Source organism: Phodopus roborovskii, unplaced genomic scaffold (genome assembly GCF_943737965.1).
Source record: "Phodopus roborovskii unplaced genomic scaffold, PHOROB, whole genome shotgun sequence".
NCBI classification, from domain to species: Eukaryota; Metazoa; Chordata; class Mammalia; order Rodentia; family Cricetidae; genus Phodopus; species Phodopus roborovskii.
The window spans coordinates 9,237,947-9,264,193 of NW_026126447.1; the positions used below are offsets into that span (position 1 = coordinate 9,237,947).

At 36.3% G+C, this 26,247-nt stretch overlaps 1 protein-coding gene across 1 annotated transcript in view; it reads left to right on the forward strand.

The window, feature by feature from the left end:
• The window catches only part of Frmd3 (FERM domain containing 3), a 156,287-nt gene that overhangs the window by 98,848 nt on the left and 31,192 nt on the right, over positions 1–26,247 (forward strand). Inside the window, exons 6-8 of the mRNA XM_051188056.1 lie at positions 12,008–12,131; positions 20,602–20,689; positions 22,121–22,209. Of these exons, the coding sequence (XP_051044013.1) occupies positions 12,008–12,131; positions 20,602–20,689; positions 22,121–22,209 (301 nt within the window). The remainder of the gene's footprint in view (positions 1–12,007; positions 12,132–20,601; positions 20,690–22,120; positions 22,210–26,247) is intronic.

Consider the following 26,247-nt stretch of genomic DNA (forward strand, 5'->3'; position numbering starts at 1 on the left):
GTGGGTAAAGGTATGGTTTAGATGGGATATAAGTAGATTAGCCTATTTCCTTGAGAATTTGAATATGAATGAGATAGTATTTTACAGCTTACATTGTTATGTATTCCTATGTGGTAAGCTATGTAAAATTAAGTTTATATTTTGTTATATTGTGTTAAATGTTTCCACTTATAATATTTTATACACATTATTTTTTACCATATTCTATGTATGTATACTTTTCCTGTATTCAAGACATTTTGTATATTGATACAATTTGGGATATTTATCTTGCTGCCCTTTATAGTTCTACCTCTTGTCTTGACACTTATACTCTACCTCTATTTTAGGGATTTACATGTAGGTATATTTAAATAGTTATATTGTTTAAGTATTTGTTCCTGCTTTACTCAGGAAAGTTTTATTCAGTCTTTTTAGCTAAGTTCCCGAGTATTACAGATTATCTTCACTCACATTTCCTGTACCTATGAGATTAGTCAGATATAGATGCTTAATCTTCAATCACTTCATAGACATACAGAACATGGCATTTAAATGTTTTAATATTAGTACTCCATTGACATGAGACACTGTTGCTCCTGACAGCACCGTGCACTTTCCCGAAAATATGTTGGACACTGTTGTTGCTCCTGCTGGAGTTCAATCTCGCCTCAGCTAATGGCCTGTTGGGCATAGAATTGCCCCCACCTTGACCACTGATTTGGACATGCAGTCCTATGTGCTTACAGGAAACAAATATAGAAGACTGCTTGACCTTGCCAAGTCAGGGTAAGACAGCCATTCTATTTCCCTGCTGTTGTTGTGGTCTGTCAAGTTCTCTTGGCCTTAGCCAAATCTGGGTGTACCAACGTTGCTGTGAGACCTAGGGTGACTGTTCAGGTGGCTTGCTGTTTCTGTCCTTGCTGCACCTTTTGGAAGTTGTCCATCCACATTTCCTGTCTACTCTAGTATTGTTAATTTCCTTCTCAGGTCTTGATGAGGTTGAAGATTAAACTATCACAACTATTATTCTCTCTTCCTAGTTAGATATATTAGGTACTAAACTTACGTTTTCCAGCTTAGGACAACTCTATTGTAAACTCCATTATGCCCTCACCCTAGGACTAGATATGTAGGTCATTTTGTTCTCGATTTTCCTTTTCTTAGAGCACACTTGTTATTCACTGTTTTGTATATAGTTTTGTATTAAGCCTAAATCTTTTCTTTAGACTAAAAGGGGAATTGTAGTGAGGTAGTCCTTCTGTAGCACTGACCACGCCCATTGGGGGGTGGAGCGATGGGCGGAGGTGACCTGAGGAAGGAGGTCGGAGGGGGCCAGGAAGGCGCCTTTCTTTCTGGCGTGACTCGGACAGGAGAGGATCGGGTTGAATTTCCTGGTGTTCATCTGTCTAGGTTGTAAGTTATTTCTCCCTGATTAAACATCTATTCGGCCTATTTGTTTATCCTGATCCTTATTTACTGCAATAGTAGATTTTCTTCCAGGGTCCATGGCTTCACCAGCCCTAGGTAACTGGTATATTTTCATACCAAGCATTACTTTTCTCTTATTCAGGTCTTAAGCTTATTCAGTTCTGGCTCAGGGGCTTCTGGTCCCTATTTCTAAGTGCATGGTGTCTTTAGTAGTACAGATTTACCTTCTACCTCTGAGGGGAAAACAAGGGCAATAATAAGTCTGTAACATTCTGTGAGTTTCTTGAACAGCCCTATCCAATAATTTTAAAGAGGGCTTCTCATGCTTGCTGTTGAGGTTTTTATAAGATAGTCTTTGGCCCTTTGATGGAGCATTGTCAGCTCAGATGGGAAATTTTCACTTAAACTTTATATGTATATTTAGACACAGACTTATGTGCATTATAGGTTTCTAAGGTAAATGGCTAATATTATAATTCTTTATCATTCTTAGAAATTCTGACAGTTATTTTACCATGCTCTGTCATTCTGTATTTATCTCCCTCTCCCATTCTTAATTAGAACACCCCCTACTTTTTCCTTTTCCCATTTCCCCACCAGAACATTTGAACCCTTTTATCCCCATCTTTATTGTGCTCCTAACCTTGCACCCCTGCAATGGTCTCTTGGTTTCTACACTTCATCTAAGATATATACTCGCAGCTGAAAACTTGAAACTATGAGCCTTAGACGAGAAAGAACGCAAACGTTTGTCTTTTGGGTACTGGGTTACCTTAATCAGTATGATTTTATTTTAGATTCATACATTTGCCTTCAAAGACCATTTCATATTTCTTTACAGCTGAATAGGATTCTGTGGTGTATGTGTACCACATTTTCATTATGCACTGATCAGTGGAAACACAAGTAGGTTGTTTCCATTTCATAGCTATTGTAAATAGAGGAGCAATGACCATGGATGAGCAAGTTTCTGGGGAATAGGATATTGAGTCACTTGGGCATATGACAAGAGATATAGTTTTGGTTTTATTTTATAATTATTCTCTACACTGATTTCTGTATTGGTTAGGTCAATTTACAATCCTGCCAACAGTGAATGAGCGTTCTCCTTTCCCCATACCCTGCCCAGCATTTGTTGTTGGTTGTTGATCTTGGCTATTCTGACAAGGGTAAGATGAAGTTTCAAAGTTGTTTTGATTTGTGTTTTCCTAATAACTAGGGATGATAACATTTTTTAATCTGGTTTTCTTCTTCATCCTCCATCTTTTCCTCCTCTTCTTGATAACCCAGTGCATTTTTTTTTTTTTTTTTTGGATGGGTTGGATTTTTGTTGGTGGCAGTAGTGGTTCCTTACTTATTTAATTTTGAATCTTTGGGTTTTCTTTTTCAGTTCTTTATATATTCTGTATATTAATCCCCTGAAAGCTGTAGTAAATTCTCTGCCATTCTGTGGGCTTCTCTTCGTCAGTTTGCTTCTTTCACTGTGTAAGCTTTTTAGTTTTATGAAAACCCACCTGTAAGTTGGTGGTCTTGATTCCTGGGCAAATGGAGTCCTATCCAGGAAGCTTTCTATAATGAGATCTGGGCCTGTAGAAATCTATAGGTCTTGTTAGACCCATGTCTGATTTGGAGAAAGCAGGTTGGGGCAGAGCAAAAAATGAGTGGTTGGGTTGTTACCAGAATTAGGAACTGGTTTAGATGGAATTATGTCATGTTCACAAAGAAGACTGAGTTGATATGCATTCTGGTCCATGTCTAGAATGTGAATGTAGACCTGGATGGGTGAAGAGATTGAATATGATGTCAGAGACACCTGTGTTAGAGAATACAGAAGGAAAACCCTAGCAGAAACATAGAGGTTAGTTGTGTTATAGCCAAAAGTGGCCTGACTAGGATAGGACACTAGATATGGGACATACACTAGATCTGCAGAGTTAGTGAGGGCATGTGGAGAACAGAGTCTAGCAGAGTCACCTAGTGAAACTCTGGAGAAGAATGTACAAGGTCTGGCTAGGTGAAGGTTCAGTGTGACATGGGAAGAGTCTGTGGAATGGAAGGCAGGCAGGTCACATTCTGGAGAAAGCCCAGAGGTTTGTTGTTATACAAGCAAGGGTTTTGGACAATGAGGAATCTGGAATAGCTCCAACAGGTAAGGTAGAGTACCTATAGAGGAATATCAGGCAAATTTTCCAGGCTAGACAATGGAGAAGGGGCACTTCTATTGTTAAAATAGATTTTGAAGGAAGGTGCCTTGAGGGGCAGAGGTATAGATGGGCCCAGTACCTAAGTGAAGAAGAATTTATTCTGTTCTCCTGGGTCTGTTGGTCAGCAGCTAGCCTCATGGATTCCTTGTGGAACTCAACTCTGGTGTTCTAGCAATGTAGCATAAATTCTTTCGATTATAATTTATTACATTTATTTATTATTTGTGCATATATGTGTGTACAGATTATATGGGAGGTGTGTACATATTATGGCATGCATTTGAAAATCAGGACAAATTACAGAACACAGAACTTGTTCTATCCTTCCATAATGTAGGTCCTGAGGATCTACCTCAAGTCAGTTGGCAGCAACTGTCTTCGCTTCTTAGCCATCTTATTAGCCCTATATCATGAACTCCAATGACATTTTTATGGGAAGAAAAGATGGGGAGAAAGAGGGAGACAGTAATGAAAGGGGTGGGATTTCAATTTTACAATAGTTCTACAGACAGTACCAAAATAATATACAAAAGAAACGAAACAATGAAATGAAAGCAAACAAAAACAATAAAACCCAATGTGACAAAATAATGCCAAAACAAAATAAAACTTGGTTTATGGAGTACATTCTCACTTAAACCATCTGACCTTCCTCTTTGTTATCACTTTTCTCATTGTATGTTCCACACTGCACAATCCTTTTTCAGCAACTTGAGACAGAGTGTTCTTGGCCTAAGAAACTATTGCTTGAGAATATGACCATCAGGAAACATTCCGAGATAGGAACTTGTCCTGTAAATATTGGAAGTTTATGTTGACTGACTATTCCCAGGTAGGGACCCAGCTCTAGAGTATCCTTGATATACTAAGTATCACACTTCTAAAGGAAACTTACTCTCCGTCTTCTAGCAGCAGCCAAATGTCAATGTCTCATTGGAGAAGTGGGATTCTGTGTCTACCTGCCTTTCTCCATGCTGAGATTTTGTCTGGCTTGAGTTTGTGCAGATCTTATGCATGCTGTTGCAATTACTGTGAGTTTAGATGTGTTTCTGCCTTGCTCAATCTAGGAAATACTATTTTCTTGAAGTCATCCACTACTACCTTCAAAAACTTGGAATTTTTTTAACTTTGAAAATGGTAAGCTTTGTATATCTATTCTAAAATGTTTTATTTATCCTTTGAGAATTTCAAACGATGATTTCTGGTCATATTCATTCACACCTCTATGTCCTTTCAGATCCTCCCCTGCTACCTATCCATTCAACTTCATGTTCTGCCCCCCTCCTTTCTCCTTCCCTTCAGATTTTGTATGCTACCACAATCTCTATGGGGGGGGGGGGTGCCTGTTCCTTTTTTTTTTTTTTTTTAATCTGGGAAACAGTTTCTTGAAGTTATCCACTGCCCCTAGACTCTTTGTCCATATTGATACCTGAGCTTGAGGGATCCCTGAGCTTGAGTCCCATAAAGGGCTAAGAACTCTGAAGTTTCTATTTTCTGCATTTTCTCCAGCTATGTGACTCTGTGTTAATTGTTTCTTTGATGGCGGTTTACCTATATTTACTTATTAGAATGACAGGAATAGGCTTTACCATAGGACCAATGTCCTAGATTATCTAGTCATAAGTTTTTAACCACATTGACAGTGTCAGGTATGGGTTCCACCTCATGGAGTGGTACCTAAATCCATTTTTAAAAAGAGGTTGGCATCATAACATTTGTGCTGCTATTGAATCATTTGACACATCTAACCAGGCTTATAGAGTTCAGAACTTGATGATATTAATGATTGTCTCCTCCAATAATATTCATAGCAAACTCCAGAACTATGAAAGCTAGTCAGTAGGGATGAAACTTCCAATTGATCAGCAGCTAGATTTCTCCATGTTGTATAACCCAAGTACACGATATCTTCAGTAATAGGTTCTTATTATCTAATTCTGGAGGATAACCAGTAGCATTGGAAATAGTTTCTAATGTCTGGCAAGAGGTCTATTGGCCAATAATTCAAAAAGAGGCAACCCACTCCCAGTACTAGGAGTTTTATTTTATGAACATGGTACCTAGTTGTAATTTACCCCATTATATAGTAAGTCATAATGATTTTACTGTTAGTTGTTTCTTCCCCGAGACTTCTCTACCCTTCCTTCCCACCTTGACCCAACTTAATCTTTCCTGTTTCATTTTTGCCCATTGTCCCTTTGTAACATTATAATCTATTTTATTTATCTTGAAAAGCCCCTCCTCCACATGAGCTCCTAATAATTTGCCTAAATTTATGGCCATTCCAAATGCACCAAATATATTTAGTATTTTAAAGCTAACTTCCATATGTAAGAGAAAATATGCAATGTTTGCCTTTTTGAGTTTTGATTGTCATACCAAAATAACTATTCCCAGTTCCATCCATTTATGTGAAAATTTAGTTTTCTAAACAGCTTGAATAATCTATTGTGTATGTGAAACATGTTTTCATTATCTATTCAATAGTTGATGAAAATCTAGGCTGTTTCCATTTCCTGAATATCGTGAATAAGGCAGCAATGAACATAAATTAGTAAGCATCTCAGTAGTAACAGAGTCTATTAGATAAATGTTCAAGAGTGGTATAGCCAAAATTTAAAGAAAAACTAACAATACTCCTCAAAATATTCTACAAAAGAGAAACTTAAAGGAATACTTTTAAATTCTTTTTTTATAAAGCCAATATCACCCTCATACCTTAACTAGGCAAAGACTCAATAAGAGAAGAAAACTTTTGGCCAATATTCTGATGAACATAGCACCAAAATTCTCAATAAAACACTCCCAAACTAAATTCAAGAACATATCAAAAAGGCTATCCATCATGATCAAGTTAACTTTATCCAAGTGTTGCAGGAATGGTTCAGCATAGTAAATAATTTTTAAAAACAATCTAACAAATAAATACATTAAATGCCATTTCATTAGATGCAGAAGAGGCCTTTAACAGAAACCAATATCCCTTCATGACAAAAGTCATAGATAAAATAAGGAAACAAGGAACACATCTTAACATTGTGAAGGCAATTACAACAAGCTCAGGCCAAACATCACTCTAACTAGAGAGACAGTCAAAGCATTTCCACTAAAACTAGAAGCAAAACAAGGATATCCACAGGCTCCATTCCTGTTCATTATGCCATTCAAAGTCCTAGCTCAAGCAAAGTGAAAGAAATCAAGAGGAAACAAATTGGAAAGAAAGAAGACAACGTATCCTTATTTGCAAAAGATATGGTTTTATGCAGAAAAGACCATACAGATTACACCAGAAAGCTTCTACAGCCATAATACATTCAGCCAAGTAGCAGATCACAATATTAGGACAAAAAAATCAGTAGCCTTCCTATAGACAAACAAGCAAACCAAGGAAGATATAAGGAAAACAATACCATTCACAATTAGGCTGAATAAAAAAGTGAAATATCTTGAAACAAACATCAGAAAAGAAGCAAAAGATTTGTCTAATAAAAACTTAATTGAATGGAGAAGATACACAAAGATGAGATCTCCCATGTTCATCTCTTGCTACTATTAGTATTTTGAAAATGACAATTCCATTGAAATCAAATTTCATTTGACATCCCCATCAAAATTCAAACATAATTTTTTGAAAAAATTAATCTTTAATTTCATTCAGAAACGCAAAACTCTCAGGATAGCTAAAACAACACTGAAAAGAAAACCTTAGATATCACCATTCTTGGTTTTTAATTATAGTACTAGTTTATAGTATTAAAGACAGTATGTTAATGAAATAAAAACAGATTCTTTGATCAGTGGAATTAAAATAAGGGCTCAGACACATGTTCATAAACCTTAAGACACCTGATTTTTTACAGAGTTGAAAGGTATATGCTAAAGAAATATAGCATTTTTTAAAAAATACTGTTCACAAAACTGGATATCTGTATCTAGACGAAGAAGACTAGATGTATATTTTTGCTTTGCACAAAACTAAACTCCATATATTTTGAGGACCTCAACATAAGACCTGCTAACTTAACATAGATCTTCTCCCAAAGACTTTCTCACCACCCATCTTTTGTCTCAGCCACCAATTCCCATAAACATTCTGGTGGGAACCTGGTGGCCAAGCCACCCAGAGGAGGTAACAAGCAGGTAAGCATGTACATGATCCTCATATCCTCTCTTTTCTTCATCTTCTACAAATCCTATCCCCTAGTCTCATCCCCAGATCAGTAGGATATCACCTGCTATGGCTTCTCCTCCCTCTCTGTCCCTATTCTCAAAAAAACTAAGCAGATCCTGGTGGCATGCTTTTCTCCTTCCTGTGGACACCCTTGTCTCCCTTTCTAGTCCATCCCCATTCCTAAGGTCAACTCCCTATACTTATAAACACATTCTACCCAGAACCCTCAGGGGCCACACCTGGCAGGATATAAGAAACATTTCCTACCAGGCAGCTACTACATCCTATAAACCAGAGAGGGCACAGAAACCAAAGAACAGAATGCCCACCCAACAAAGATAAGAGCAGACATCAACAACTAATATTATAATTATTCCAAATCCCAATGCCTGGACGCCAGTGTGAAAACACAATCAATGACTATCAGACAATGTCTCCAAGAGGGCCCGGAATCCCTATTACAGTATACCCTGAGAAAAGCAATATACCTGAAGTAAAAGAAAGGAACTTCAAAATTGCATTTATCTATATGTTATAGATGTCCTTAAAGAGAAAATCAATATACTCCTTAAAGAAATACAGACAAACACAAACAAACAGTGGAAGAAAATTGGTAAAATTGTTTAAGACTTGAAAATGGAGGGAGAACCAATAAAGAAAATTCAAACTGAGGCAATTCTGTCATTGAAAAAGTTAGGAATTCAAACAAGAACTACAGAGACAAGTTCCAGCAACAGAATGCAAGAGATGGTAAAGATACTCTCAGAAATTTAAGATACAATAGAAGAAATGGATAAACCAGTCAAAGAAAATATTAGATCTAAAAAAAACTCCTGACATAAAACATATAGGAATTATCAGAACTATGAAAATATCAAATCTAAGAATAACAGGAATCAAGGAAGGAGAATCACATCTCAAAGACTCAGAAAAAAAAAAATTCAACAAAGTCATAGAAGAAAACATTTCCTAACCTAAAGAAAGAGATGCTTACAAAGGTACAAGAAGCATACAGAACAAGAAAAGAAAAGAAAGAATATTAAAAATATGCAAAGAGGAAAAGACCAAGTAATGTATAAAAGTGGATTATTAAAATTAATCCTTTCTTCTCAGTGGAAATTGTAAAAGTCAGATGTGTCTGGACAGATGAGTTGCACACAGATCCCAACCCAGACTACTATACCCAGCAAAATTTCAATTAGATGGAGAAAAACAAAAATACATTTAATGATAAACCCAAATTTATCTATCTACAAATTCAAACCCACAGAAAGTGTTAGGAGGAGAACTTCAACCTAAAGAGGTTAACCTCACCCAAGAAAATACAAAGAATAAATTACATTAGAGCACCAAATCAAAAAGAGGAGAAGGACAACAATAACAAAATGAAAGGAATCAGCAAACACTGCTCATTGATAACTCTCAACATCAATGTTCACAATTGCCCAATAAAAAGACAAACAGAGAGGATTAGAAAACAGGATAGATCCTTCTGCTACATCTAGGAAACACACTTAAACAAGGATGGACATTGCCTCAATTTAAAAGGATAAAAAAATGCATTCCAAGAAAATGGATAAGACAAGCCAGTGTAGCTGTCCTAATATTTGACAAAATAGACCTGAAACCAAAACTAATCAGAAGAGATAAAAAAAAGGATACTAAATATTCATCAAAGGAAAACATCCCCCAAAAGGATATTGTAGTCCTTAATATCTGTACACCAAACACAGGGGCATCCCAGTTCATAAATCACCTACAGTTTAAGTCACACATTGACCCTCACACAGTGATAGTGGGTGACATCAATACCCTACTCTCACCAGTAAACAGGTTATCTAGACAAAAACTAAATAGATATGCTGGACCTAACTAATGTCCTAAACCAGTAGACCCAACAGATATTTACAGAACATTTTACCTAAACACAGAAGAATATACCTTCTTATCAGAAGCTCATAGAATGTTCTCCAAAACTGACCACATTCTTGGACACAAAACAAGTCTCAAAAGATACAAGAAAATTGAAATATCACCCGTATCCTATCTGAACACCAAGAATTAAGGCTGGATATCAAAAAACAGCACAAATCTTGCAAAGTCATGGAAAATGAACATTGGACTGTTGGATGTAAATTGAGTCAAGACAGAAATGAAGAAATGAAATCTTTTAGAATTGAATAAAAACAAAATGAAACATACCCAAACTTATGAAGCAATTAAGGCAGTACTAGGAGGCAACTTTATAGCATGAAGTGCCTATTCTTAAAAAGAAAATGGAGAACTCTCATACTAGTAACTTAACAACATACCTGAAAGCTCTACCACAAAAAGGAGAAATAAAACCAAAAAGGAATAAATGGCAAGAAATACTCAAATTTAGGCTTGAAATGAAAAACAAACAAATACAAAGACTCGTTGAAACAAAGAGTTGATTCTTTGAGAAAAATCAATAAGTTTTGTAAATTCTTAGCCAAAGTAACTAAAAGTCAGGGGGGAAAGATGAAAATTAAGAAAACTAAAGACCAAAGTGGGACATAACAACAGACACCAAGGAAATCCAGAATCATAAGAACATATTTGAAAATCCTATACTCCACCCAACTGGAACACTTAAAACAATGTGTGATTTTTCTCTATATTTATAATCTACTAAAGCTAAATCAAGACCTGGAAAGAAGTATTAACAGAGTTATAATCACTAATGAATTAGAAGTAGTAATTTAAAATCTACCAACCCCAGAATTCTACCAGCCATTCAAAGAAGAGTTAACCCCAATAATCTATAAATGATTCCACAAGATAGAAACACAAAGAACACTGCCTAGTTATTTTCATGAGACCACAGTTATCCTGATACTTAAAGCACATAAAAACCAAACAAAGAGAATTATAGACCAATTTCCCACATGAAATAGCTGCAAAAATACTCAATAAAATATTTCGAAGAAAATCCAAGAACACATCAAAAAAAGATCATTCACCGTGACCTCTTCTTCTAATGAAATGATCGTTTGTTTTTTGTTTTTAATTTTGTTTATATTTCATTACATTTGTAGATTTACATATGTTGAACCATACCAGTACCTGACAAAGAAGAAAGTACAGTATATTTAAACTGTCTCTTTTCTCTAGCAAAGGACATCATTATTTGAATAAAGAGGGAACGTATAGAATAGGAAAGAAAATATTTAATAGCTATGTTACCAAAAGTATTAGTATGTATACTGTACAAGGAACCAAAAAATAAATATAAAAAATAACCCTATCCTAAAATGTGGTATGGAATAAAATGCAGAGTTTGCAGAAGATAAAATACAAATTGCTGGTAATAGTTGTTGATGAGCCAGATTTTGATTCTTGTTTTCAATTATCACTGAACTTTAGAGTCACTAGGGGGAGCTCTTATCCTTATCTATTGGGGAAATATAAATTAAATATTTTGAGATGTCATCTTACCGTGGTTGGTAAGATTCAAATACAGTAATGATGAAAAATGCTGGGGAAAAGGGAACACTTATTTATCACTACTTGGAGTGTAAACTGCTGCAGCCATTATATCAGTGTGGAGGTTCCTCAAAGAGCCGAGAAAGATCTACCACAAAACCTTATATATATTTATCACATATTACATGGTGTTTTTAATATTTGCATTTTATGGTTTCTAAATTCAAGGTAGAAGTGTGTGTGTGTGTGTGTGTGTGTGTTGCCCTACTTCATATATAATTTTAATGTGAATAATCCAATTTTTTTCTAATAAGTATACTCTAAAAAGACCTCTTGAATGAATTTCTTCTACATGATTGAAATTTTGTATTTTGACCTGCTCTGAAGGGCGTTGTTATTGATGATGACAGTGATTTTGCTACAAACATTTAGTAACTACAAGTCCTACAAATCTGAAAAATCTGAAACAATAATGTTGTTCAACACTCTAAATGTCAATAGTGCCTTAATGAAAAGCAACAATGCTTTAAATTGTTTTAGGACACAGAAAATGTGCCACAGAAAGGGTGAACAGGTACCCACACTCACATAGTGAGATGTGAGAGTAAATATGTCTCTGGAAAATGAAACCTGTGTTCTCCCCATGAGTGCAAATCCATTATATTGGGTAAGCGCAGTCTATGTTCTTATTTTGGATGGTGAAATACAGTGTACATGTGCCCTGATTGTGTTGTGTTTAATTTCTTTCTTTTTCTCCAATTTTTGATGGTTACAGCTGAGTTTGGTGATTATTATCCTGATGAACATCCTGAGAATTACATCAGTGAGTTTGAGATTTTCCCCAAGCAGTCACAGAAGTTGGAAAGAAAAATCATGGAAATTCATAACACTGAACTCAGGTAATTTGGGTGAAGATATAAAGATAAAAGAACATTCTTACTATGTAAAAAATGAGAATCATGTGAAACCATACTATTTGAAATGTTGAGGAAGCTTCAGGTTGCAGAGAAACATTCCCTGGCACTACAAAAGATGACTTAGCATCTCAATTATTGTAAGATGTTTCCAAGATAGTGCCTATGAGTGAACATGAAAAAAAGCTATGTATTTTCTTATGCAGATATATTCCTAGCCCGTCTGAATTTCTGGAAATGTATCTGAGGTTAATGAGCCATCTTTTCCTATTTGAATCTTGCTTTTTTCCTTTTTTGTGGCCCTTACTAGAAGTGTTGACTTAAAGTAGAATTGAATTCATTGAAAAGATGTCAGATTTTGTTGACTCCTAAGGGAAGACCTCATGCTTTCTAAGGGGTGGGTGGGGGTGGGTTGAGGGGAGATAGCCAGAAGAGCGGGAGGGAGGGGGAACTGTGGTTGGTATGTAAAATGAATAAAAAAACTTTAAAAAGAACTCAAGGTGATGACATTTAATGTATGTTATTCTGTTTCTTGTCTCTAACACTTCAGAAGAAGAACTTTAAAGTAATAACTGTCAGAGAACCAAATTGAATAGAATATCATGGAGTGCCACACACCATGCTATTGCACACATTGAATTCACTGTTGTGAATAATCTTCACAACAATATAGGAAGGAGATACTATGGTTTTTTTTCTTTCTTTTTTCTTTTTTTTTCTCGCCATTATTTGTATAGGAAATGGGTCCAGAGAGGTTAAAAAACTTGTATATTTGTGAGATTTGAATTCATGCATCATTGACTACTTGTAATTCAGGTAACTTAGGTATGCCAGTCTGCAGTTAGTTGGAATTTAGATCCTGTACAAATCACAGAAAAAAAAAATGTGATAATAACTATGCTATGATGATTAACATGAAGAACTAGTTTTCTCTCCTCCTGTTGTATGGGCCTCTAGTAATCAAAGTACCTGGGGTGCTCTTTTTCTCTCTCACACACACAATATGTGTATGGCTACTCAAAGTGGCAGCATATTTCAGATTATGAATGATAACCTTTATTTTTAGAATACTTAGACATCACAGCATTGTGCCAATTTTAGGAAATAATATACTGTTTCTATAGCTTAACTTAGAGAATTTGCTATTAAAGAAAATGATTTGGAAATTTATACAGAATATTCACTATTGTTTCTATATTTTAGAAATAAAGGTACTATGTAGAATAATGAACTGTAGTATTCCAGTTGATGGAAGTGTGGTATAGCATTATTCTTCTTAGGAACCAAATGGTGAGAGTTATTAGATGAGTAAGTTGCATTCATTGCATGGATTTGTAGAAAAGGTAGATCTTCTGTGGCTAGAATTTGCACGACTCTAAATTCTTGATGAATATTATAAAGACAAACATTTATTGAGCATTTCCAGGATAGCAAAATATAATGCAAAGAGGTTTCTGAACATTATTCTATCCCATCCTTCCAAAGGAGATAGTCACTATTTGTGTGCCTGTGAGGGTCAAGGACATAGATCTTGAAGAAGATAAAAAATGTTTCCTGTTAGTTAACATTAATGTCTGAACATGGTCCATTGGTTACCCAATACTAATGCCCACATATTACTTCCGTTCTGGGCAGTTTTTAGGAAGCAAGTAGTCATCCAGGTGTTAGGGTAGCAATGAGGCCTGAGAAAGTGTAAGGACAATAAGACCACAGATGCCAATTGTGGGTGTCTGAATGGAAATGTCCATCATATGCTTGTATATTTGAAGATATGAATACCAGTTGGTGGCACTCTTTGGGAATTCTTAAGAGGCATGGCATTATTGGAGAAAATATCTAACTGGGGGTATGCTTTGAGAATTTATAATATTGGTGTCATTTTCATTTTCTCTCTCTCTCTGCTTCTTGTTTGTGTGTTAAGAAACAGCCTCTCAGTTTACTGCTCAAATACCACATTTGGTGACTACCACACTCCCATGATAAGATACTGGTGAACTCTTATTCCTCTGGAAACATCAGCCCAAATAAACCCTTTTTTCTGTTAGTTGCTTCAGTCATGGTTTACCACAGCAGTAGAAAGATAATTAATGCACCAACCTATAATGCTATGCCATGAAAAACTGCAAGAGTTGAAGGAGAAAGAAAAAGTTTCCATGATATAAACAGAATAAAAGAATTCTTTTCCAACACACCAGCCAAAAAAGAATATTGGAAACAATACTTCAGACTGAAGACAGAAAAAAAAAAAAAAACATTATCAAGAGACAATAGAAAGAAAACAAATGAACTGTGATTATGAAGACACAAAACAGGAATAAGAATTCAAATATTAGAAAAAATGATAGCAGTCAACACATATTTTTGAATAATAATTTTTGGTTGTGAGCCTAGCCTTTAATAGCTGAGCCATCTCTCTAGCCCTGAATAATAATTTTAAATGCTAGCAGCCACAAGATCTCCTGAGCATATTGAAAGCATGGAGGGAGGGGAGAAGGGGTTAAGAGAAAGAGAAGGGAAGAAGAGACAGGGAGAGGTAGGCATGAGTGAGCAGGAAGATTGAGACATGGAAAGAATAGAGGAGAACATGAAAAGAGATAATAGAGGGAGCCATTATAGATTTAAGGAGAAATATGGCACTAGGAAAATACCCAGAGATCTACAAGGATGAACCCATCTAACAATCTAAGCAATAGTGAAGAGGCTATCTTTAATGCCCTTCCAGGATAATGAGATTGACGACTACCTTAAATGCCATCCTAGAGCCTTCATCTAGTAGCTGATGGAAGCAGAAGCAGACACCCACACCACTGAGCTGAACTTCTAGAATCCAGTTATAGACAGGGAGGAGTGATGAGCAAAGGGGTCAAGACCAAGCTGGAAGGACCCACAGAATCAGCTGATCTGAACAAGGGAGAGCTCATGCACCCCAGTGTGATAGCTGGGAAACCAGCATAGGACCCACCCAGATCCCCTAAATGTGGTGTTAGTTGAAAGGACTGGGCAGTCTATGGGGCCTCTAGTAATTTGGGAGCCCATCCCACATAGAGGGATACTTTCTCAGCCTAGACACATGGGGGAGGGCCTAGGCCCTGCCTCAAATGATATGATAGACTTTGAAGACTTACCATGTAAGGCCTCACCCTCCCTGGGGAGCAGAAAGGCTGAGGTTTGGTGGGGGGTGATAGAGGAGGATGGGAGGGTGAGGGAACTGGGATTGACATGTAAAACAACCTTGTTTCAAATTTAAATTTTAAAAAGTTAAAAATAAATAAAATAAAATTATACTTTCATCCTTGAAAAAATCAAAATACATCTTAAAGTAAAAGGATGGGAAATTCAAAGAAAATCAGATAAAAAAGCAAGTAGGTGTTAATATATTAATATAAAAAATAAATAATTCTTATTTCATCTGACAAGTAGAAATCAGAAAAAATATGGGCTTCAACTTAGAAGGGCTTACAGAGGACAATGCAAAGGGAGACGGAAAGAAGAAGGATACATAACAAACACTATAGATATTTGAAAAAGTCCTAGGACATAATTTTATTCTTACCTAAAATTACATATTATATAAAATTATCTATATATCTATATATAGTAGACAGATTAGGTAGATATATGGATGGATAGAGAGATAGAGTATAAATGGAGTTATGCCATTGGGATAATATTACTCCCCACAAGACCCATAAACTACTTAGCAAAAGCCATTTTAACAGTCATGAGAAACTTCCTATCCAATTATTGGTTAGGAGAGCCCAAGAGACCTCTCAGACAATACAGATCATTTTACTTGCCCTTGGTAGCCTCCAAAATTTTGAAGAAACCATACACTTGGAACACAGGACTTGGCATATCAAGATACAAGTGACCTGCCAGCCTCCTCCTTGAAGACTAGCTTTTATAGAACTTAAACAGTGTTATGCAAGGAGATGTCAATGGAGAAAATAAATGAATAGTCATACCCAACTGCAGTGCCTATGAACCACAACAATTTCCAGCATGGCAGGATATACTCAGAGGTACACTAGTCACAACTAACATCTGTCTAATTGGACTTGAATCCAGTCTAATAGGACAGAATTCATGCCTGGTGATATAAACCTTACCCATGACTGGTGAGACATCAGAAGCTAGAGGAGAACTTACACCACCATTTTCCTAAACCAGTATAATTCTCAACAGCATGAAAAATACTTATAAACACAGAATAGAGTAGTTCTCAACCCTCATCATATTTGCCACATTGTATCTAATGTTGAACATGCAGATAAGTGATTTCCATATATATCATCTTTCTCTTAGTCAAAGATTAGAGAAGACAGGCTGGAGGTTTTCCTTCCCAGTTCAGATACTTAAAGCTATGCCATACTGGTCTCCTCTAACACTAAATAAGAAAATGAAGTAATCATCAGAGTAATATTATTTTATTTTTTCTTGGATCTAAGGACAAACAAATAAATTAAAATCTAGCATGTCATATGAACCAAAAACTCATAACTGCTGTTGCTGTTGCTTTTGTTGTTATTTTCAAACTCCTCAAAGAGGAGCATGCCACAAATATGAGTAAGAGCAAACAACCAAATATCTCATCTGTTGGACAGCTAAAGTATTCTTCTCTGAGATACCACAAATACCAGTCAGGGCAGGGCACTTGTCTGTGGTGAGTCTGGGATTTGGGGAAGAGTATGATTTTACAATGCTCAGAGGGCTAGTGATGGGCCTGAAAGACACATGAGTTTCTCTACTGACCTCAGATTCTACAGTCAAGCTATAAATCATATACTCCCAGGAACATCTTAAGTTAAGATCCAGCATATACTGAAAGTCAAATATTAACAAAATGTCCATACATCTGAAGCCAGATGTAAGGAAAACTTTAAACTGCATCAATGTAGGATACCTAAATTCCCAACCAAGTAGAAATACCACTGCTCCGAATGAGTTGTTTTATTGCTCTTATTTCCCTGAATTTAATTCTGGAGTTTCTGTATGGAAATGGGTCAGGCAGAGCCAAACCCATCCCTTTCTCTGTGTGTACTTTATAATCAGTTCCGATATGGCTAGCAATAGTCGATATCTCATTATAAATTAATGGTGACTAATAGCCATTTATTCTCAGGAGCTGTATGTTTTATATTATCTGTGAAGGAATACTCAAAGAAGGTCAATATGAGAGAGACTAAGATATAATTTTCAAGAATTATATCTTAGAATTGCTGTCTGTTAAAAAATAGATGCAACTAATCCCTGGTTCTTTATTTTCTCAATGTCTCATTAGAGAAGCTTCACCTTGCAGAAGATTTTTATTTTATGCTTTCATATTCAAAGATTTTTCAGAAGCAAATGTCCAGTGCGAGAGTACAGGAACAGGATTTAATTACTTACTGTGAAAACAAATTATTAAATGACTTGTTTCTCAATAATTGGGGCTCTCGGGAGCAGTTTGTTGAAATCCTGCCTTAGATGCTATGGTTCTATCCTGTTGCCTTCACTGACATTTGCACTGATGTTACTGGGTCCTAATGACTCCTGGGATAGGCGGTGAGAAGGTGTGAAGTCAATGACACAGACCTCAGGAGTCAAGAGAAAGGAAAACAGCAAACTTTTTTATTTAGCAATGGATACAAACTTTTATACTATTCCAGCATCCAGAAGTACTGATCCTTTGACATTGCAGTTTCTCCCCATTGGCTAGGCACTATTAGGACCTCTGGCAGCTCCTGTTGCTAGGGCATCAGGATCGTGTAGTAGCCCCTCATTGGCTGGACAGGATCAGGACCACTGACCATGACTGTCAAATCCCAGGTGGGCTCTCTAGGTCTGGTAGGCCTTAACTTCCTACATACTGAGTCTTTCTGTATAAATTTATCAACTAATTGATTCAGGTGCTTGCTAGCAGAAATTTGCAGATAAACCCAAGCAAACTGATGTGAAGATTTATGTTTAAAGATGAGTTTGTGCTTTCTTATATCTAAATGTCCTAACTGACACTTCCCCTCAGCAGGTTTTCTGGTTTAAGTCATGTTCAGGAATAATAATGGAACAAATACTAAATTTAGGAGGAAGAAAACGGAAAAACAAAACAAAACCAATTGAGCCTAAACCTCATGTGAAATAACAATTGAGAAACAGGAACAAGGCTGAGGACATTCTCCCACCTGACTGAAGAATATACAATCAAACTGTTGTAACCAAAACATCATGATACTGGCTGGAATAAAGCAGACACAAAAACAATGAACCAAAACAGGAAGCCGCAAAATAATCTGATGCACTTCAGTCAATGATATGCAGCAAAGAGCCCAAAACACAAGATAGTTAAAAACAAAATAAAACAAACAAACAAACAAAAACATTGTCTTAGCCAGGCAGTGGAGGAGAATGCCTTTAATCCCAGCATTCCAGAGGCAGATGCAGCTAGATCTCTGTGAGTTAAAGGCTAGCCTGGTCTACAGAGTGAGTTCTAGGACAGCCAAGACTGTTTCACAGAAAAACCCTGTCTAAAAAGGAAAAATAAGATAAAAAAAAACAAAAACAAACAAACAAAACAAAAAACACAGTCTTTTCAACCTGTGCTTGGGAAATCAAGTATCATCATGCAAATGAATAAAACTAGACCCACAAATTTCATTATTGCACTATTGTCCTAGTTAGGATTACTATTGCTGTGATGAAACACCATGATCAAGAGTAAGTTGGGGAGGAAAGGGTTATTTGATTTATGCTTTAATCATCAAATGATGTCAGGACAGGAGCTCAAACAAAGCAGAATAAACGGGAGCTGATTGATGCAAAGCCATCATCCCTGCTTTTGTATTGTTCTATTTATAATACCCATCTCTCACAGAGAATGCCAGGAGAACTACACAACATCCTTACTGACTTTTGCACCTGGTCACATCTCTAAAAGATCCCATCTCTCAACATTCTAAGGATCAAGCATATAGTCAATGAAAGTATGAAGGGTGAACTTTGTTACATGGACTTGAAAAAAGAAAGATAGAACTTAAAGGCAGATCAAATTTTACAAAAGAATGAATGTATGACTTTTAAAAATGTACTGATAGGAGCTAGGGAGATGACTTAGAGCACTTGCTGCCCTTCTAGAGGATTCATGTTCAACTTTCAGCACCCACATGGCAGGTCACAACCATCAGTAATCCCAGTTTCACAGTATTTAATATCCTTGTTGGCCTCCCAAAGCACTAGGCATGCGTGTGGCACACAGACATACATACAAACAAAACAGCCATACGTATAATAAATAATTTTTAAATGAAAAATAATAAAAATGTGTCGACTATGTCATCATTATGAAAGTAGCCATCTGTTACTTAGGCTGAAGTTTTTCTTTGAAAGCTATCAGAATAGATTGTTGTTTAGTAACATTCAGGATAGCACAGCTTCACTGACTTTGTCCTAAAGCAAGTAGGAGCATGTGTGTGTTAGAAACAGATATCAAAAAGAAAAAGAAAAAAGAGTGGTTGTACTAAAGAGCCAACACAACACTGATTATGATGAAAATGCTCTGCAAACATACTGAAGCAAACGTCAATCAGTAAGAGTAAAGGAAGAATCTTGAATGCTTCAAGGAGAAAGCATGTGGACACCATTTTAATTTAAAGTAAGAATGAGTCCTTTAGTGTATTGAAGGGATCAGGTGACAATCCTATATATACAACCTTAGGTGTAATTAGGTTGAATTGCATAATACAATTTTGTAATTACAATATAAGATGACATTCTGTTTTTCCATAGAATGCACTTCTTGATTAGGAATGGTTTGGATTCTCTGTAGTATGTTGGAGGTACTCATGTTAGTCAAAGCTGAATCTTTGAAACATTACATAATCTTAGTGTGCAAGTCAGTCCTTCCTGAAACTGTATTTTCTAAGTCTCTTTTCCCAGCACCTTGTTTACCAACATAGGGGACAGTTCTAGAACTAATATTTGAGATTTCCTCTGGTGAGCCAGGACTTCTTGTAGAATTGCCTATAAATTTTCTATGCCCAGAATTTGTAGTGGTGGTTAGATAAGGTTGCCCACTTTCAGATCGGAACAAGATATGCCATTCATCCTGGATTATCTTTTAAAATACATAGTAAAGAAGAGATCCTGAGTTTTCTTTTTTATTAGGTTTAATTGGTGGAGATATCCTTTCTGGTAACTTGATACTATTGATTAACTGTACACTCACTATAATTCTAATAATATACAGCAGTGTAATCCTGTAAAATTAGCTACAAAACATGATTCCTAAAGAGCTCTGCATGGTGAGAAATACTGATTACTGATGGATGTACCTAGTGCTATTGACATAAGGATCTTTATATTGTACAGAAAATATTTGATTGATTAAAGGGACTATTTGTTCTTATTGGTTATATTTCATTTGAATTCTCTAAATTGTGTGTGTGTGTGTGTGTGTGTGTGTGTGTGTGTGTCATTTTAGAGGTCAGAGCCCGGCGATCGCTGAATTCAACTTACTCCTCAAAGCTCATACATTGGAAACTTACGGGGTGGATCCACATCCATGCAAGGTAACTGCCTCAAACGGTCACCATATAATCATCATTTTGTCCAACATAAAATTATTGGCATGTAGGCCTTGCAGAATACCTTTAGATTTATACAGCCTTACCATAACAATCATTTGGAAGATATAAGGAGTCGGCTATGATCAAATGTATTGGATGTGTCTGAAGTCTGTGCTAGAGACTTGGAAATGCTCACTAATTGTATTGGAGATTAATCAGATTTTCCTAAATTAGTATGTATATAATTATTCATCTACTGGATGATTTACCTCAGAGAGTGAGAATATTCAAACAGGTTCACTTCCAAGGTCTTTACCAACAAAAACAAAGTCATTGGGCCAAGCTTTGCAGACTTTCTTTCAAGGCTATCTTTGTTCCTCTTTGATGCCCATGTAACCACAGAATCATTCTGTACAATAGGCCCCAGTGGGTAGGCTAGGCTATGACTCAGGTAGATAAATTTTATTATAATTCCTGTTTTCCATTCCTGACTCTCCTGACTTACTCTTAGTACTACTGCAGCAACCTGTGCACAGCAGCTTCTTTCTGCCCACCTTCATTTCCTGGGAACTTTGCCTCTTGGTGCAGACCCAAGATACTCCTTATTCACTCCTCCTGCCTTTAAGCCTTAGGTAGGGGTATGTTTTGCAGATGTATCCATTAGGACTGGGAAACATCATAAAGATCTACTTGCCCAGAGCTTACCCACCCTATTACCTCAGGCTCTGTGAGCATGGAGGTCAGGGTGCCAAGTGACAGGGTTGTGCTATGATGGTGCTATTTCTCTACCTTGACACAGAAAGCTTCTTCTTTTTCTGCCTATACAGTTATTTTATATTTCCCAGGTGTCTCTAGTGATGACATAAATATGCTTATTTCATTCAGTGACTTAGATTCTTTTCAGGAATGTTTTCCCCTATGTTTATTTTCTTGTTTGGAGACTGGGTTTTTTCTTAACCTTAAGTCAACCATGAATTGCTTGGAAATTCAGGATTGGCTGGGAGTTAAGGGGGCTTTTCCTGGTGACTTTTATACTAATAATGTCAGAAATTCTACATGTGGTTGAATCAGGTTAGCAGAAATGGCCTAAGTTTTGGTTTCCTTGCAATAGAGAGCTCATGGCAACCAAGAATAGTTGGCTGGCATCGCAGAGAAGATCCAGAGCACATGCAATTCAAAATACTGGAAACTAGAGTATTTGGAAGAAATCTGTATTTTTATATAGTTCCTGTTAGGGCAAGTTTTCTCTCTCTGGAAGAAAACCAATACAAAACCCTAGATTTTTCTCAGAGTTTGGAAGTCATGTTCTTGGGAATTCCATCATATGGCTCTAGTTGATGGCCTTGGTTTGAATTAACCCAAGATGAAGGAAAATGAGCATGTAAATTAAATTATATTTTTCAATCCAAATGTTCTTTATTTTCTTTTCTTTAGGATTCAAGAGGTGCTACAGCATTTTTAGGATTCACTGCTGCAGGGTTTGTGGTATTCCAAGGAAATAAGAGAATCCATTTGAGAAAATGGTAAGTACATCTTTGGAAAAATGGCTTACCTTTTTCTTGATCTTCCTCCCTTTTTCTTTAGCATTATATTTCCAATCACTGTCAGGTAGTGTCCTGCTTAGCTTATACTCCTTAGTGTGTTTTTGTTGGCTTTTGTCAACTTGACACAAACCCTGGCTGTACCTGAGAAGAATGACTCTCCACTGAAGAAATTTATCAGTTAAAATGTCATTAACCCATTACTGTCATTTTCTTGATGGCTATTTGATGTAATAAGGCCTACCCCACTGTGGTTTATCACATCCTTATGCAAGCAAACCTGTGTTGTATAAGAAAGGTAGCAGACCAAGCCATTGGGACAAGCAAGTTGTATTCCTCCATGGTCTCTGCTTCAGCCCTTGCCTCAAGATAAGGAAAATGTATTTCAAAAAAATGGTGCTAGGAATAGGATCTTTCTGGGACACACTTGCACAGGTATTTACTTTGAAGAAGATTGTAACAGGATTTTGGAGCTTCGAAACACAATAGAGATTGACTGTCTAGAGCATAATGAGCTACTCTGTGGAAAATTGGAATATAATGCTGAAAGCAATGTAAACAAAGGAGGGTTGGCTTGTAAAGTTTTAGGAGAAAAGATTCTATCATGGTTGTTTATATGATGCTTTGTGTTAAGACTCTGTGGAAAGGAAACCTTCTTTGCTTTACGGGAACAATTAATAGTTATCTGGGACTGAAAAATAAGTTGTTATTAATAAGACCACCATCATTGAGGTGAAATCTTTTAGGAAGTATTTCTTCAGGATCAATACACAGAAGCTGTGATCCAAAGAGGGCCAAAGCTGCATCTCAACCTGAAAGCCAAGCATGTTAATAGATAAGAGTCTCCCATATCATACTGCTCTTGAATACATAAGGATGATGAATAATAGCTGAGGCTTGGCACTACGTGGCAAATTCAGAGTCCATGAAGAAGGTCCAGGAGCAGCCATATGTAATGATGCAATAGAAAGAGCAGGACTGAAGAGGTCATGGAGAAAAGCCGAGGGTTGGCAGCACATGCCAGGCTTCCTTTAGTGAAGCCAGGTAGCTATCAGAAGAAGTATAGTCTCAGATGCAGATACCACGATCATGAGGTGACCACCAAGGACAGTGGCAGGTGTAGAGTGAAGCATGCTGAGCCTCTGTGTGTACTATTATTGTAGAGCTAGAGTGATGGTGCTACCCAAGCCCTCGGGAGCCCCAAAGATCATGAGTGAGTCCCAGCTATTGGACACTGAGCTATTTTCACAGTGTCACAGTTTAAATTTGATATGATTTTTATGATTATTGCTGTGCCCCAGTGCTTTTGGTTTTTTAGAAATAAAAATGGTGGCATATTTTGGATTTTATAGGAGCCAACGGTAAAGTTATTGAAATTTTTAAAGAGAACTTTGACTTTTAAATTATTGTAATATTTGTAAGACCCTGAGGCTTTAATTTATTAAAAGTAGGACTGTGTTTTATATTGTGATATGAGCATGAGATCTTGGGGACAAAATACAGAAAAGTTATGATTTAACAATAGTACATTTGTTGCCAAGTAAACAAGGAGGAAATTCTGCTAGCTAGTTTTTCTCAATTTGACCTAAAATTCTAGACATTCATGGGAAGAGGGAATCTCAAATGAGGAATTGTTTCTATCAAATTGGCCTATGGGTATGTCAGTGGAGGCATTTCCTTAATTATTACTTAATGTAGAAGGGTCCAGGTTATACTTAGTGGTGCCACCTCTGATTGATAGGCCTGGGCTGTATAAGAAATGTAACTGAGCAAGCCACAGGAGCAAGGCAGTAAGCAGCATTACTCTGTGGTCACTGCTTCAGTTTCAACCTTCAGGTTCCTACATCAAGTTCCTGTCATATTGGCCTCCCTTAGCTATTATTTGTAAGTCTAAAATGAAATGAATCACTTTTCCCCACAGAAGTGGATATTTTTTTGTTTTATTTATTTTTTTTAATTTTTTTTCTTTTTTTTTTTTTTTTTTTTTTTTTTTTTTTTTTTTTTTTTTGTCAGAGTGTTTATCACAGACAGAAAAGCAAGCAAAGCAGAATATCTGGAAGATAATCTAATCTGAGAAATATCCTAAATTAGATAGGCCTGTGGACATTTCTGTGGGAAATTGTCTTGTTAGTTATTATACGAGGGGCTAGCCAACTGTGGACAGCAGCATTCCCTAGGCAGATAGTCTTAAACTATAAGAAAGCTATGGCTCCTGCCATACTGATTGGCTGTGAAGTAAAGTCCTTAGTTAGAGCTTGCTGTATGGAAGATAGTGTTGGACTGCCTTCAAAATCCTACCTTGAGTTCCTGCCTTAACTTCTCTCAATGATGGATGATGTCTTCTTGCTGTAACCTGCAATAAACTTTTCTTCCCTTAAGTTCCTTTTGGTCAGAATATTTTTCACATCAATAAAAATAAAAATAAAATAAAATAAAAGTGTAGCCTCATGATAGATCAATTTATAAACTATACAGGTAAGCAGAATTCTAACATGGTTCCAAAGAAAATCCACAACCAATAGTTCTTAAACTATTCAAAACATAGAGTACTTCCAAATCTCTCCTGTGAAGTCAGTATTACTCTAATACAAAAACCAGGTATACACACATGCTCACTCTTAGGGAGAAGGGGAATGCCAATATCCCTGATAAACATAAATTCTAAAATCCTTACAAACTAAATACAGGCATTGATCAAAAGCAGCACATCCCATGATCAAGTTGGCCTTTTCCCAGTGAAATAAATTCAACGTGTGTAAGAAGTAAATGTAATAAACCATATAAATGGACAAAAAATACAAAAATTACATGATCATCTCAATACATTCAGAAAAAGAAAAAAACCTATGACAAGATCCAACATTGCTTCATAACAAAAGTTCTAAAACAAGTAGGAAGGTAGGGAACATATTTGAACATAATAAAGGTTATGTATGACAAATACTTTTTTATTTATATTTTATTATAAATCATCTTATTTTACCTATCAATCCAAGTCTGCTCTCCCTCCCAGCCTTCCATGCCCTCTACTGACCCCTCATCCCCCATCCACTCTCCAGGGAGGGTGAGGCCTTCCATAAAGGATCATCAACATCTGTCAAGCTATTTGGAGTAGGGCCTAGGCCCTCCCCTGTGTATCTAGGCTGAAAGAATATCCTCCCTATAGAGTACCCAGTCCTCCTTGCTGACACCCACATTCAGGGGTTCTGTTTTGGTCCTATGTTGGTTTCCCAGCTGTCAGACAGTCAACATCATCCTAAATAAAAAAAAGAAATCCTGAAGCAATACCATTAAAATCAGGAATGAGAAAAAACTGCCCACTATTCCCACGACTTATCAATAATATGCTTGAAGCAGTAACTGGAGCAATAAGGCAAGAAAAGGAAATTAGGGAGATACAATAGTCAAATTATTCTCAACTGAAGATTGTATGACTTTATACCCAAAAGATCCCAAAATTCTCCCAGAACATTTCTGGGAGCAAACAATAATTTGAGCAAAAAGTTAGGATACATAATTGAGTTACAAAACCCACTAGTCTTTGTATATGCCAGTAACAAACATTCTGGGAAAGAGATCATGGACACCTCCTATTCCCAGTTTCTCAATTAAAATAAAATATTTAGAATAAACCAAACAAAGGAGGTCAAAAACATATACAATGAAAACTTTGAATCTGTGAAGAAAGAGAATGAGGAAGATATTAGAATTTGAAAAGACCTCCCATGTTTATGGTTTGGTAGAATTAACATTGTGAAACAAACCTTCCTACTGAAAAAATTTACTGATTCAGTACAATCCCAATCAACATCCTCATTACATTCCTCACATAAACAGAAAAAAAAATCCACAAATTTATATGGAACAACAAAAGACTCAAAATAGCCAATTAATCCTATGTCAATACCTGTTCCTAAGCATTCATCTATATTTAAGTGCTAGATTTATCTAAGACCCCTGACTTTTATATAACATCTGTTCCTACTGTGTCATTGATTTTTAATCAGTCATCTTTTCAAT